A 17,169-nucleotide genomic window follows, 5' to 3' on the forward strand; every position below is an offset into this window, starting at 1 on the left:
ATGCGACACCTCCAGGAGTTAATCTGAGCCGATCATTCTGGTGTCGAACTAAGTCAGCTAGGCACAAATACAGAGACCAAGATGTTTCAGGAATTCTGGTGCAATAATCCATACTCTGTTGACTTGCTACATTTCAAGCCCATTAATGATTTTGTCATTTATTTTCTAATGAGACGCACTGGAATTACTACAGAGTATCACTCTGCACTCATGCTGAGGATAGGGAATGATGCAGCTCACAAGACAGAAATGTGACACGATCTAACATGTTGGAACACAAAATTATGATTTCTCAATGAGGAGTTCAGTTGCAGTGATAAAAGTCAGAGATGTGTTTCCAGCCTGAATTTTACACTAGCCTATTGCAGGTTCATATGTTTGCCATGATACTCATGAGTGGAATACATTTTTTACCTTCGCTAGCAAATGAGACTATCACAACATCTGGTTCACAGCGTGCATGAATCAGCTTTGTGAAGTTGTGTGTGAGGGCAGTAGTTTTCAGTGTTTAAATTAGTGACAACGGAGGAGAGGAAAATGGCCTTTTGCACCAAAGCTCATAACCAGCAAGGGTCAGTCAGTTATAAGGGGAGTATTGGGTTATAGAAAAGGTCAGGTCATACAACAAGGAAGTCAGGAGGATCTGGCATCTTGGGTATCGTGTGGGGAATGATAGTGGACACAATCAAGATAAGAAAATTTGAGAATCATTAAGGTGAATGTTAGTACTGTCCAAATAAGGGTCCATCTCAGGATATTAGCTGTCAGGGCCCTTACCTGGCTTGGGAGTCACCAGCAACATCTCGCTGCCCACAGAGTGATCGCAGACAACATGCTTTACAATGTGTAAAAGGGAGGGCCAGTTGAGTTAGCAACTGCAACACGTCTCAGTGTGGCAGTTACAACACTGGACACGAACATTCAGTCAAACAAAAAAAGCCTATTCTTTCCACAGAAAAGGAAATGCCCTCAACTCTCCTGTAACCATCATTGCACGCTATTCACAAGGTGTGTCAGAACATTTAGCCCTCTAAGTTGATTCAACAAATATTAAATGATGCAAATAAAAATTAAGTAACACCAATGTAAAGGTGAAACCTAGCGCTGAGAAAACATCCATGCCACTTTTGTGCTCTCAGGTCTTATGTTAAATCGCAATGGAGTTGGGCAGGAAAATTTCAGGTGTGATACAGAACCTCCCTGTTGACCAGGACAACCTTTCACTAAAAGCTTTAGCATTCAAACATACTAACTAAGAGTATGAGTATGTCATTCTGCCCTTTAGCCTATTCTGCCAGTCAACACGACCATAGTTAATCTGATTGCGGTCTCAGCTCTACATTCCCATTAACCCCCATTTCAGACTCCCTTCCTATCAAGGTTTTCTAACTACCTCTGCCTTACTCAATTAATATTCAATGACCCTACTTCAACTGCATTCGGTTGGGGGGGAGGGAAAGGTCTCCAAAATCCACAATCCAGAGAGAAAAAAAATTCCTTGTCAACATCCTAAATTGGAAACATGTGATTTTTAAACTGCCTCCACTCCATTCTAGTCTCTCCCACAAGGGAAAACATCTTTTCAGCATCCAACCTGTCAAGTCCCCTCACAATTATCTATGTATCAATAAAATAACTTCTCAATTTGTTTCATTGCCAACATATACAGACCAAGCATATGCAACTCTTCTTCATAAGATTACAGATCATCAGTGAAGTGAACCTTCTCTGAATTACTTCGAACTACTTCTTGAGAACAAAATTGTTCACAGTACTCCAGATGTGGTCTTGCCTATGTTCTAAATACTGTAGCAAAACATGCCTATTTTCACATTGTAATGCCTTTCAATTAGTGAGTAGCATGTCGACAACATTCCCTGCCAACTGACAGAGAAATAGCACTCTAACAACCCACATATTTCAGGCACAACAAATCAAGTTTATAATCAAATTAAACACAAGAGTAAGCAGCAAATTTTATCAGGTTGCAAAACTTCACTCAATTACAAGTGCTACTTGAAAATAAGTATTTTGTAACTGCTGTAGAACCTGGAAAGTTACAATGCTGTCTATTCATATGAAGTCTGCAATTAAGGGAGATGATTCCTTTGTATGCGATTTGCTTCAAGATAATTATACAGTCAGAGAGTCATAGAGATGTACAGCATGGATACAGACCCTTTGGTCCAACCCGTCCATGCCGATCAGATATCCCAACCCAATCTAGTCCCACCTGCGAGCACCTGGCCCATATCCCTCTAAACCCTTCCTATTCATATACCCATCCAGATGCCTTTTTAAATGTTGCAATTGTACCAGCCTCCACTACAACCTCTGGCAGCTCATTCCATACACGTACCACCCTCTGTGTGAAAATGTTGCCCCTTCGGTCTCTTTTATATCTTTCCCCTCTCACCCTAAACCTATGCCCTCTAGTTCTGGACTCCCTGACCCCAGGGAAAAGACTTTGTCTAGGGATTATGATAATAAATAAGTGGTTGATGTGGGGAAAATGCAAAATATTGAGAACGTACAAAGCACTGGTTATGAAGAAAAATATTAGACCGGAAATAACACGAGAGAAATCTACTGATACTGATGGATAGCTTGTCAAAAACAGAAGTTATAAAGCTGGGAAACAAAATGTGGAATATATAGCTGAAAGGAAAAAGACTGGTTGCAAAAAGTAGTTCAGTCAGGCACAGATTCCACTATACGTTGCAGTACAATACCTGTAAATGTAAAATGCACACAGCTTCAACGAGAAAATTCTGACTTTGGCAAATATATGGAGATAGTTAATTAAATTTGTACTATAGATTAAAGTATCTGAGCTAAGAGGAAAGACAAAACAACAAAATGTTGACACCAAAATAGCTTAAACAAGATATTCCTGAAAATGTTCAAAATTCTAAAATGTATAAATAAAATGAATCCCGATAAACCCTTCACATAAGCGCAAATCAAGAACTTCAAACATCATGAACTTCAGTTCAGAAACAATGAACATTAGTGATGTTTGTTGAGCGATAAATACTGACCAGGATCCAAGGAGAACTCTTCACTTTTCTTGAAATACAGCCTTAGAATATTTCACATCCCCTACTAATTCAAGTACTTATGAATTACTTTATAGAATTACATGAAGGAGGGCATGGAGTTCTCCTGTGTACTGCATAAAATTATGCCATTAGCAATGTATTAAGCAGAGATTAACTAATTATTCATCTAATCAATAGATCCTGGGACTTTGCTATATAGAAATTGGTTGTTATATTTACAAGGTTAAAACTATCATAGAAACAGACCTTTTGGTCCAACCCATCCATGCTGACCAGATATCCCAGCCCAATCTAGTCCCACCTACCAGCACCCGGCCCATATCCCTCCAAACCTTTCCTATTCATATACCCATCCAAATGCCTCTTAAATGTTGCAATTGTACTAGCCTCCACCACATCCTCTGGCAGCTTATTCCATACACGTACCACCCTCTGCATGAAAACGTTGCCCCGTAGGTCTCTTATATATCTTTCCCCTCTCACCCTAAATCTACGCCCTCTAGTTCTGACTCCCTGACCCCAGGGGAAAGACTTTGACTATTCACCCTATCCATGCCCCTCAATTTTGTGAACCTCTATAAGGTCACCCCTCAGCCTCTGGTGCTCCAGGGAAAACAGCCCTAGCCTGTTCAGCCTCTCCCTATACCTCAAATCTTCCAACCCTGGCAACATCCTTGTAAATCTTTTCTGAAACCTTTCAAGTTTCACAACATCTTTCCGATAGGAAGGAGACCAGAATTGCACGCAATATTCCAACAGTGGCATAACCAATGTCCTGTACAGCCGCAACATGACCTCCCAAATCCTGTACTCAATACTCTGACCAATAAAGAAAAGCATACCAAACACCTTCTTCACTATCCTATCTTCCTGCGACTCCACTTTCAAGGAGCTATGAACCTGCACTCCAAGGTCTCTTAGTTCAGCAACACTCCCCAGGACCTTACCATTAAGTGCATAAGTCCTGCTAAGATTTGCTTTCCCAAAATGCAGCACCTTTGATTTATCTGAATTAAATTCCATCTGCCACTCCTCAGTCCATTGGCCCATCTGGTCAAGATCAAGATCTTGTTGTAATCTGAGGTAACCTTCTTCACTGTCCACTACAACTCCAATTTTGGTGTCATCTGCAAACTTACTAACTGTACCTCTTATGCTCGCATCCAAATCATTCATGTAAATGACAAAAAGTAGAGGACCCAGCACCAATCCTTGTGGCACTCCACTGGTCACAGGCCTTCAGACTGAGAAACAACTCTCCCCCACCACCCTCTGTCTTCTATCTTTGAGCCAGTTCTGTATCCAAATGGCTAGTTCTCCTTGTATTCCGTGAGATCTAACCTTGCTAATCAATCTCCCATGGGGAATCCTATCGAATGCCCTACTGAAGTCCATATAGATCACGTCTATTGCCCTACCCTCATCAATCCTGTTTGTTACTTCCTCAAAAACGCTCAATCAAGTTTGTGAGACATGATTTCCCACACACAAAGCCACGTTGACTATCCCTAATCAGTCCTTGCCTTTCCAAATTCATGTACATCCTGTCCCTCAGGATTCCCTCCAACAACTTTGCCCACCAACGTCAGGCTCATCGGTCTATAGTTCCCTGGCTTGTCCTTACCACCCTTCTTAAACAGTGGCACCATGTTAGCCAACCTCCAGTCTTCCAGCACCTCACTTGTGACTATTGGTGATACAAATATCTCAGCAAGAGGCCCAGCAATCACTTCTCTAGCTTACCACAGAGTTTTCGGGTACACCTGATCAGGTCCTGGGGATTTATCCACCTTTACCAGTTTCAAGACATCCAGTACTTCCTCCTCTGCGAGGTGTCACCATCTATTTCCCTACAGTCTGTATCTTTCATATCCTTTTCCATAGTCATAGGTTAAAAATAACAAATTATGTGTGTAGCACCTCGAAACATCCCAAGGACATAACAATTATTATATATAGTGTCTAAGTCTTTATTTCTGCATTGTCATTTCAGTTCCGCAGTAGGCCACTGGGACCACCACAGAGAAAGAAGTATTCATAACTACTAGCTGATATCCTTCTATTTCTCCCAGAGTGAAATATTCTTTTTTAGCAAGCCACAAATCAAAAAGAAATGTCACACATTTGAATTAGTTGTTTCCAAAATACTTGTGGTAACAACACGTAAATAAGTTCAATTTTCTAATTAGATCAATTATCTCAGTAAGATGATTGTGACAAGACAATTGTGACATCAACATTTTAACCATCTGTGAGTGTGTTTCAGTTTATAGCTAATTATACCAGAATTTTAGTTATTCCAGTAAATACTGTGACTAATGTTACGAGAAAATATAAAGCGCAAATCATTGTGGAATTACTCTACAATTACAGTTAAGATTAAATAACTAAGAACTGAAAAAGTTGTACTTTTTGCAAGTGGTGTCATAAGAGCAAACAGGAATAAGAAAGGCTATATTCAACAAGATTGTATCTTTCAATGAATATCAACCGTATTTATCTTCGTTTCAACATTGTTTAATTTCTCCAGAAATATACTCAGTTGCTTCTTGAATTTTCTTCAATATTCAATTATACTTGAATTACTTTCTATGTTTATTATACAAGCTTGTAACCTCATTTTCATAGCCCCATAGTATTTAGGCATTCCAAAAATAGCTGGACAGCTAATGGGACAAAGCAACAGGAGAAAACCATTCAATCCTTTGAGCCTACTCTTCCATTCTAGATCATGGGAAATAATCTACCTCAATGCTAATTTCTGTGCTTTCTTAATGTCAATCTATCGATCTCTACTTTGAATATACTCAATTACTGAGAGTTACCACAGCTTTGTAGGGGAGGGAATTCCAAAGGTACACCATCCTAAAAGAAGAAATTCCTTCGTATCTCAGTCTTAAATGAAAAGTTAAAAGAATTGTGGATGCTGGAAATCAGAAGCAAAATTATAAATTGCTGAAAAGACGTGGCAGGTCAGGCAGTGTTTGTGGGGACTCAAAACTTAACTCAACACAGTTAAGTTTTGAGTCCCCCGATTCAAATGATTTGACCCTTATTCTGAGACTGCGTTACTGGTTCTAGACACCCCCAGTGTCTAGGGAAAACATTCTTTCTGCATCTATGTAGATCATTAAGAATTTTAAATGTTTCAATGAGACCACTTCACATCCTTCTAAACTCCAAAGAGTACAGTCTCCTCAATCTCTGTTCAAAAGGACAAACCTTCTACATGAGACATTAATCTGGTGAACCATTATTCATTGAAAATATATCCTTCCTGTGATAAGGGAACCACTGCACACAATGGTCTAATGCTCCAAGTGTAGCTTCACCAAGTATCTATAGATTTTAAGTAATACATCTTTACTACCAGACTCAAATTCTTGTGCACTAAAGGCCAACATTACTAGTGCCTTCTGAATTGCTAGCTCCTCCTGGATATTAGGTTTCAATGACCAATGAACAGCAAATCCCAGGTTCCAGTAAACATCAATACAATGTTACCAGTTTAAAAATACTCTGCACTGCCATTCCACTTACCAAAACAGATAAGCTCATGGATAGGATAAACAGACAGAAGTCTTTTCCCTGGGGTCGGGGAGTCCAGAACTAGGGCGAGAGGGGAAAGATATAAAAGAGGGGCAACTTTTTCACACAGAGGGTGGTACATGTATGGAATGAACTGCCAGAGGAAGTGGTAGAGGCTGGTACAAATACAGAATTTAGAAAGATATCTGGATGGGTATATGAATAGGAAGGGTTGAGAGGGATACATGCCAACTGCTGGCAAATGGGACTCAATTAATTTAGGATATCTGGTCGGCATGGACGAGTTGGACTGAAGGGTCTGTTTCCATGATGCACATCTCTGACTCTATGACTGAATGAATGCATATAGTACAAAGCACTTCGATTTGAACTCTATTCGCTGCCTAATATGTTCACCATCAGCACACTCTGGCTGTATAGTGAAACATCTACACAGTGTATTTGCAGCAAGATGCTAAGGTTTCTTTGAGAACTCTATCTAAACATACAAATTCTATCAACTAAAAGAATGAGGAGAAAGGTAAATCAGAACAACAAAACTATTTGCAAGGTCCTTCTAAGTCACCGACTATTCAGACTTTGAACTTTACAATAGATTCTCCAACTTCACTGTGTCAATTCCTAAAATTCACTCCAAAGGAATACCATAAGCACATTGCAATAGTTCAGAAAGACAGCTCACCACCCAGTTGATATAGGAAGTTAGGGATGGTCAAAAACTGCTGGCCTTACCACAATGCCCAAAGCCTATAAACAAACAAAAATCAAGCCACCAAGAGAAGCTGTATGATTAATCAAGTTTTAAAAAGTAAAGAAATTGGTAAGGGTTTCATGAAAAGTAGAAATGATGTAAAGTAGAGTTGGATAATGTATAACAGTTTTAAATAAGTTACCTGTTTGGTGGCTAAGGTTTGAAATGCAATTCAGAATCAAACAAGGCACCAGTGTGATCCACCTTTGAACTCAACCTTCATGAGCAACTGAAAAAATGGAATTCGGAAGCAAGAGGAGCCATAGAATGGTAATATGTCTGATTGCTACTCAGCTAAAGTGTTCATTCACAACAATATTAGCTAAGTAAGTGAACAATAAGCTGGTGTTCCACATATCAAGTTTGGCAGTAATGGGTTCTCCTCAGCATGTGAAAACTAAATAACCAAAGAAGGACAGCATTTAGTTAAGGGTAACTCAGACAAAAACAGGATGCTTTTCAAAGGCAGCAGGTAGAGTCCAACAAGAAATGCAGTTTGAAAAGTTAGTTATACGTCAGCATTCTTAATTCAACTTCTACATCAAAAGCATGGTCGATTAAAACACACCTCAAGTTCTTTGATCTTTTCCTCTGCGATTTTCTGTTTTTCAAGGAGCTGATTGTGAATTACAACTTTTGGCTGAAGAATAAACCTAAAAAAAATCAAAAAAGCATAATGATTTAATTTATAACAAGGATAGAGTTAAAAGTCTGAGCTGAACATAAATTAAGCCCAATACTTCAAGGTCCCCTGACCTCCACTAGGCTCAGTCTGAAATGTGGCAAAGTTCCATAACTGGGAGTACATAGTCACATGTAACTTTGTCAAACACGTATCGGACTGTGTGTGTACATGCATGTGCTTTTTTCAAATTGTTTATTACATTTGTTATAGAGATTTGATGTAATATATGTAACTCTTTGCATCAAAAATAAACTATAGGGCTAACTTGAACAAAGAATCAAAAATGATCAACATTGTTTTGGTCAGATCTGCAGGAGATTATACGTGGCATTTACATTTAGAGGTCTGCCACTGTTTAACAATGCACCTGATCTTTTATTTCTTGGTGGGTTTTTATTAAACTCTGCAGGACATGGGAAGTACTGTCTGGAATTCAGGTTGCAACTGGACAAACTGATTAACATTGTAGACTGAGACACATTACCTCAAATTTCTTCTGAAGATATTTACTCACAGAATTCATGCCTCAGCACAAGTATAATGCCATGGAGATTGTTCCACCAATACTCCACAACAAACCCTTAAAAAGCTGGATTAGTTTTTACCTATCTTCACCCAAATGAAGGGTTCTTAGTCTTTGTTGACTAATATGTAAGAATTTTCTAAAAGCACGTGTACAAAAGAATCAAAATTGAAAGACCAGACATACAAGTAAGAAGCAAAAAATAACAGTGCGCTTATTTCTGGAAATGTGCCAGCAGATTCTCAATCACTTGACTCATCTTGCATGATGATCATCTTTTGTTATAGTGATACTGTGAAAATTTTAAACTATGTTATAATTACTTGTAATTTGGCATCAGAATTATATTTCCTTGCCTGTAAAGTGTTTGGCAAATTCTCTAAAGGGAAAAAGGACATTAGCTGCAGCAAGGCATTTCAATTTAATCTATTAAAATGCTACACAATATTCTGAAAAACATTATGCATATTCATTTAATTTACAGTATGCTATCAAAATGAATACATATTTTCACAGTTTATTATGCAAATAATCCTACACTAGAGTCCCACCTTATTTTGCCCTGATTTCCTCATTTATACTCTAAAGGTGAAAATTGGTTTGAGTTCCCTTAATCCTCGGTTCTCCCTCAAGTCCAATTCTTCAATTGTCCAAAACAAATACATATCTTTTTGACCATGTGAGGCACCAAAAACAAACTTGATCTTGTTTTGAACTTACAGGAGAGAAATTAGGGTGAAACCTGGTCTGACCTTTTCTGCTCCTAATTCAACACTCAAGCCAGCCAATCTGGATCAGCTACTTCAGCGTAACTCAGTGATTGAACCTAGAATATCATTGGTCTGTATGGCTCAGCACAACTACAAAGTACACCCCACAAAGTCGCACAGACACATATGACATATGACAAGACCATATGTAGACCTTATGCAAGCTGGTTTTGCAGTTGACTCTGAAGAAAATATAACATTCTAATTTAGGTTTGGACACAGCACAAAAATGTTACTGCAGCTGTTGGGTGTCCTCCAAAAATACAATAAAAGAAAAGCAAAATGTTTACATTTTCTAAGTTTTATTTCAACACATCACAATGGATGGTGTTAAAATCTATGCTTAAAATATAATAAATTATTCATTCATAGCATGCACAAGTTATTTCAAATATAAAGGATGTGGCATAAAAGGATTGCATTACAAGTACAAGAATTTCACTGAGTATCACTATAACAAAACATGATCATCATGCAAGATGAGTCAAGTGATTTAGAATCCACTGGCACATTTCCAGCAATAAGCATACTGTTACTTTTGAGTAATATTTATTTATCATCCATTGTAACATACTAACTTCAGGAATTATTTTTCAACCCAAGATCCAATTTGTTTTGCTGTAGTATGAAATATACAAGCCAAGAATACTTCTGTGTGAACAAGAATAGGATTTGTTTTTGTTTATCAACCATGTGTATCCATTTATCACATTCTCACAAGGACATTAATACATTATGTGTTGTAGGTCTTTGATGTTGCATCCACATCCAGACAGGTTACACCACTATTTGTGTTCTCCATAATTAACTTTATGTTCCCGTCATTGTGTACAGTTATGAGTACCATATCATAGGAAATGACATAAATGCAATGGAGAGTGTGAAGAAGCGATTTATGAGGATGGTTCCAAGATTGAGAAACTAGAGTTAGGAGAATAGATGTAACAAGTTGAGATTGTTCTTCTTAGGACCGGAAAAGGTAGATAGGAAATTTGATGGAGATTTTCAAAATCACGAATGGACTAGATAGCCTTGAAAGGGAAAAGCTATTCCTAAAGGAACAAGAGCAACAGGGCACAGGTTTAAAGTCATATACAAACAAATAAAGCTGATGTGAGAATAAAACATTTTTATGCATCACACAGCATGAAATGCACAGTCTGGAAATGTGGGTGGAGGCTGATTCAATTGAGTCATTCAAGAAGGCAATGGATGACACGGATAAATATGGTGTATAGAGATGTGGGGATGAGACAGGAGATTGGCACTAGGTAATAGAGCCAGTGCAGGCACGATGGGCCGAATGGCCTCCGCCTGCACTATAACAATTCTGCAAATAGGTGATCATTGCATTAATTGCAATTTAGTTTTCATTCACCTCTTCAAAACTCCTAGACCCTTCACATTACCATTACCTGAAATAAACTAAACTCCAAAAGACATCTGACTTTGGACACTTAATTGTCAAATAAAACCATTCCCAACCCTGCTGGACTTAGCACTTCTCATTCTAATTCCATCTGCAGACAAATTGAAGATTAGCCTGAAAAGGAACTTCAGTTCCTTGCTTCAAAATGTTACTTGATCTGCTGAATATTTTTAGTACTTTCTGAATTTTACTTTGGTCCCGACAAAGAGTCCTGGGCTGCCCCACAACATCCTTGTCCGCAGTCAGAAAAGTCTTGACAATCACTGCTCTCTATCTCCAAATCCTCAGTAAATTACACACAAGTTATCATCCTTTTAATCCCGTACTTCTCCTTTCAAAATCAGTTTTATCAAATGTCTTCTTTAAAAATGTCTTTAAAAATCTATATCTACAACATTATCTTCATTAAGACATTCTGTAATTCAGAGAATTTGTTTGGAATAGTCAAAGATTATTATGGTGATCCTGTTGGGGATCATTAACATTTAAAGTGAAATCTGAACTCCCAGTTATTAACTGACAGAACTATGCCACATGATATCACATTTTTGAATAAAACAAAAAGCTGTGTGCATACATAATTAATCACGGAAGCACTACTGATTTAACAGTATAAAGAATAAAGATTTGTGACAATCTCAGTCCTACTTCTTACTACCCCAAGATTTGCCTGCTCTTATGAAATCTTGAAGGTTCTTTCACATCTTGAGAAAGCATCTCAATAAGTATCCCACAGCTCTCTGATGCTGCCTGGCTTGTGGTGTTCTCCCAGCCTCCTGCTTGTCTACTGTCAGAAAGAAAGCAAACTGCCTCCTTGAATCACTGCAGTCCATGTGCTGTAGGTAGAACCACAAATGTTGTTGGGAAGGAGTTCCAGGATTTTGACCCAATGACCCTGAAGGAACAGCAATGTCTTTCCAAGTCAAAATGGTGAGTGGCATGGACAAGAACTTGCAGGTGGTGCTGTTGCCATGTGTCTGGTGCCTTTGTCTTTAAGAGATGCTAGTGGTCATGGGCTTATAAGGTGCTAAGGAACCTTGATGACCTTTAGCTGTGCATCTTGTAGATGGTTCACACTGATGCTAGCAAACACCAGTAGTGCTTTATTGATGTGGCATTTACCAAGTGGGCTGGGTTGTCCAGGATAGTGTCAAGATTGTTTCATATTGTTGGAGCTGCACTCATTCAGGGAAGTATTCCATCAGATTCTTGGCTGGTATCTTTAAATGATATAAAGGCTTACGGATTCAGGAGAAGAGGATTCCTAGCCCTCAAGTGCTTTTGTAGCTTTTGTATTTTGCATGAGTATTTACTGTGGAAAAGAATATGGAAATTGTAGGGAAATAGATGGTGACACTTGGCAAAATGCCCATATTACAGAGGAGGAAGTGCTGGATGTCTTGAAACTCAAAGGTGGATAAATCCCCAGAACCTGATCAGGTGTACCCTAGAACCCTGTAGGAAGCCAGAGAAGTGATTGCTGGGCCTCTTGCTGAGATATTTGTATCATTGATGAGGTGAGGTGCCGGAAGACTGGAGGTCGGCTAACGTGGTGCTGCTGTTTAAGAAGGGTGGTAAGGACAAGCCAGGGAACTATAGACCAGTGAGCCTGACGTCAGTGGTGGACAAGTTGTTGGAGGGAATCCTGAGGGACAGGATGTACGTGTATTTGGAAAGGGAAGGACTGATTAGGGATAGTCAACATGGCTTTGTGTGTGGGAAATCATGTCTCACAAACTTGACTGAGTTTTTTGAAGGAAGTAACAAAGAGAACTGATGAGGGAAGAGTGGTAAATGCGTTCTATATGGATTTCAGTAAGGCATTCAACAAGGTTCCCCATGGGAGACTGGTTAGCAAGGTTAGATCTCACGGAACACAGGGAGAACTAGCCATTTGGATACAGAACTGGTTCAAAGGTAGAAGACAGAGGATGGTGCTGGAGGGTTGTTTTTCAGAACGGAGGCCTGTGACCAGTGGAGTGCCACAAGGATCGGTGCTGGGTTCACTACTTTTTGTCATTTACACAAATGATTTGGATGTGAGCATAAGAGGTACAGTAGGTAAGTTTGCAGATGACACCAAAAGTGGAGGTTTAGTGGACAGCGAAGAAGGTTACCTCAGATTAAAACAGGTCCTTGATTAGATGGGTCAATGGGCAGAGAAGTGGCAGATGGAATTTAATTTGGATAAATGACGTGCTGCATTTTGGGAAAGCAAATCTTAGCAGGACTCATACACTTAATGGTAAGGTCCTAGAGAGTGTTGCTAACCAAAGAGACCTTGAAGTGCAGGTTCATAGCTCCTTGAAAGTGGAGTTGCAGGTAGATAGGATAGTGAAGGCGGCATTTGGTATGCTTTCTTTTATTCGTCAGAGTACTGAGTACAGGAGTTGGGAAGTCATGTTGCGGCTGTACAGGACATTGGTTAGGCCACTGTTAGAATGTTGCGTGCAATTCTGGTCTCCTTCCTTTCGGAAAAGTGTTGTAAAACTTGAAAGGGTTCAGAAAAGATTTACAAGGATGTTGCCAGGGTTGGAGGATTTGAGCTATTCAGGAGAGGCTGAACAGGCTGGAGCTAGCTGTTTTCCCTGGAACAGAGGTTGAGGGGTGACCTTATAGAGGCTTACAAAATTATGAGGGACATGGATATGATAAACAGACAAAGTCTTTTCCCTGGGGTCGGGGAGTCCAGAACTAGAGTGCATAGGTTTAGGGTGAGAGGGGAAAGATATAAAAGAGACCTAAGGGGCACCTTTTTCACATAGAGGGTGGTATGTGTATGGAATGAGCTGCCAGAGGAAGTGGTGGAGGCTGGTACAATTGCAACATTTAAGAGGCATTTGCATGGCTATACGAATAGGAAGGGTTTGGAGGGATATGGGCCGGGTGCTGGTAGATGGGACTAGATTGGGTTGGGATATCTGGTCAGCATGGACAGGTTGGACTGAAGGGTCTGTTTCCATGCTGTACATCTCTATGACTCCACTGCATTTACATGCTAGTCCAGTTCACTTTCTGGCCAACAAATGTCAATAGTCAGAGATTCAGCTATGGGAATGTCACTAAGTGGCAAGGGACAATGCCTAGACACTCTCTCATAGAAATTAATTGTTCCAATATTTTTGTGGCACAAAATGTTACTTGCAAACTATGCCTGGATAAACGTCCCCAAGTCTTGCCACATTTGGACATGGACTGTGTCAACATTTGAGTCATTGCAAATGGTAGCGAACATTGTGTAATCATCAGCAAACATTTCCACTTCAGAGCTTATGATAACTGAACTTCATTGATAAAGCAGCTGATGACAGTTTGGCCTAGATGTCCTACGAACCCCAGCAGAGATATCCTAGAAACGCGGTGTGATCTCCAACATTTTCCTTTGTGCCACCTTTCCAACCATGAAAGGTTTTCCTCAATTCCCAGTGACTCCAGTTATGCTCGGGCTCCTTGATGCCATATTTGGTCAAATACAGCCTTGATGTCAAGGGCAGTCACTCTCACCACATGTTTGGTATTTATCTCTTATGTACATATTTGAATTAAGGCTGTAATCAGGTCAGGAGTTGAGCGGCCTTTGTAAAACCCAAACTGGACATCAGTAAGCAGGTTATTGTGAAGGGAGGGCTGCTTGACACCTTTGGGTATGGAGATTCATCATTGCTCATACTGGTGGCCTAGGTCAATGGGATGAAGTTGTTAATCAAATGCTCCTCCAGACCCTGTAACGCCAATTGCAGCTTGGAATCCTCTATTCTGTTTATGTCACCTTCTATCACATTACTGATGATGGATGGCAGACTGATGGGATAATAATTGGCTGCGTTTGATTTGTTCAGCTGTGTGTGAACAAGACATAGCTGGCCAATTTTTCACATTATTGGGTAGATGCCACAGGAACAGTTTGGCTAAGGGTGTGGGCCCATGGTCTTTGCAGTACCTCCACCCTTCTCTTGATATCACATGTAGTGATTCAAATTGGCTGAACACTGGCATCTGTGATGCTGGGAACCGTGATCTGGTACACCTGAGAATATTTGAAATCAACACAATATCCCTAGATGTTGTTGGAATCATGCACCCATTTATACTGTTTGATCATAGAATATCAGATTTATGAATGTGATTTGCTACTTCTATGGTTAGATTTTTATGAAGTATGAAAATTGCTATTTACTGCATTGGTAAACTTGGTGGCAGAGGACTCTGGCTTGACACATCACCGGCTGCCCCAGACTCCTGGTCAACAGCAGTGGGATTCCCAAGGAAAGAGACACCTTTGAGTATGGAGATTCACTATTGCTCATACTGGTGGCCTAGGTCAATGGGATGAAGTTGTTAACCAAATGCTCCTCCAGACCCTGTAACAAGAAATGCAGCTTGGAATCTTCTACTCTTGGGAAATCACGAGAAATTTCATTTCACTAGGTAAGTGACATTCATGGTTCCACCTCTCACAAGGTGCATTGCACCATGTGTCTCTGCTAGCTCCAAATGTAGATCAAATCTTCCAATCCATGCTAGAAAGTTCAAAGAGCAGGCAGAGAAGTATTAGCAATCAAAAGTCTGCACCGCAAACCAACCCTGCAGCCTGTCCTGGCCAGGCCACAAGCACTTGCATGTGAGAAAAATGAAGAGGAAGAGCAAACATTCACCAGTAATCACGTTGATTTTGTTTAAAATATCACGTTGAATTTTGTTTTAAAATTAGAAAATGTTGAAATGTCAAGGTGGGTAGACCTTAAAACTGTTTAGACAATTTCCTCAATGAATCCTACTGGAGAATTCCTATCTTACACTGTTGCAACTTTCAATTTGTGGAAAAGGGTAAAAAATACAAAGTTAACAGCAAATATTCTTAGTTTTGGAAAATTGAACATAAAATCTGTACAACTATTAGTACAGCGCTACAAGACTACACTTGAGCAAGCTTTTGGAAACCAGCAATCACCAAATCCTCATGCTCTGAATGTCCACAAGGGAAAATATATACACAGCCCATAGACCAGTCCCCATAGCAAGACAAGGGGAAAAAAATCTTGAAGGGTTGAAACTTAGCAAAGGCAGAAAATAGAGGTAATCACTCATGTTCTTAGAGTGATGTTTGTTTTTCTTGCAAGCAAAGCAAACAATAAAAAGTAATGATATAAACTCTTTGAGAAAGTGACAAGCAGGTTAGACTAAGGAGAGCCAATGGAAGTTATCTACCTGGACTTCAAAAGGCCTTTGACAAAGTGCTGCACAGGAGGCTACTGAGTAAGATACGGGCCCATGGTGTCAGAGGCAAGGTGTTAGCATGGATAGAAACTTGGCTGTCTGGCAGAAAGCAGACAGTTGGGATAAAAGTGTCCTTCTCAAGATGACAGCCGGTGACAAATGTTGTTCCAAAAGGCTCACTTGTTGGGACCACAACTTTTCACTTTATACATTAATGATGTGGGGGTGCTAGTGTTGGTCTGGGGTGTACAAAGGTGAAAATCGCATAACACAGGTTGTGGCCCAACGGATTTATTTGCAAGTACAAGCTTTTGGAACGCTACTCCTTCATCAGGTCGGTAGTGGGGCAGGATCAGATGCAGAATTTATAGTAAAAGATCAAAGTATTATACAGCTAACATTATACTTCCAAATAAACCTATTGTACTAAAACCTGGTGTTGTGTGATTTTTAATATTAAACAATCTAGATGAAGGAACGGACGACATTCTGACTACGTTTGCAGATGATACCAAGATAGGAGAAGGGCTGGTAGCATTGAGGAAGCAGGGAGGCTGGACTTGGACAGGTTAGAAGAGTGGGCAACGAAGTGAGATGGAATTACAACGTGGGAAACTATGATGTCATGAACTTTGGTAGGAAGAAGAGGCGCATGGACTAGTTTCTACATGGGGAGAAAATTCAGAAGTCTGAAGTGCAAAGAGACTTGGGAGTTTTAGTCCAGGGTTCTCTCAAGGTAAACTTGCAGGTTGAGTCAGTTGTTAGAAAGGCAAATGCAATGATGGCATTTATTTTGAAAGAATTTGAATATAGAAGCAGGGATGTACCTCGGAGGTTCTATAACAGCTCTGGTCAGACCACATATGCAGCACTGTGTGCAGTTTTGGGCCTCATATTTCAGGGACCATGTTCTGGCCCTGGAGCGCGTTCAGAGGAGGTTCACGAGAATGGTTCCAGGAATGAAAAGCGTGACATATGAGGAACATTTGAGGACTCTAGGTTTATACTCTGAGTTTAAAAGGATGAGGTGGGGGGTGCGGGTAGCAACTGAAATATACAGAACATTGAATGGCCTGGAGAGAGAGATGATGTTGGGAAAGTGTTTCCATTGGTAGGAGAGACGAGCAGCCAAGGGCACGGCCTTAAGAGTAAAAGAAATAACTTTTAGAACAAAAGGAAAGGA

At 39.9% G+C, this 17,169-nt stretch overlaps 1 protein-coding gene across 1 annotated transcript in view; it reads right to left on the minus strand.

Annotated features, from left to right (window-relative positions):
• Nucleotides 1-17,169, minus strand: part of pfdn1 (prefoldin subunit 1) — a 93,335-nt gene that overhangs the window by 63,688 nt on the left and 12,478 nt on the right. The window contains exon 3 of the mRNA XM_060836794.1: nucleotides 7,931-8,015. Within this exon, the coding sequence (XP_060692777.1) occupies nucleotides 7,931-8,015 (85 nt within the window). The remainder of the gene's footprint in view (nucleotides 1-7,930; nucleotides 8,016-17,169) is intronic.

Source organism: Hemiscyllium ocellatum, chromosome 16 (genome assembly GCF_020745735.1).
Source record: "Hemiscyllium ocellatum isolate sHemOce1 chromosome 16, sHemOce1.pat.X.cur, whole genome shotgun sequence".
In the NCBI taxonomy this organism is placed as follows: Eukaryota; Metazoa; Chordata; class Chondrichthyes; order Orectolobiformes; family Hemiscylliidae; genus Hemiscyllium; species Hemiscyllium ocellatum.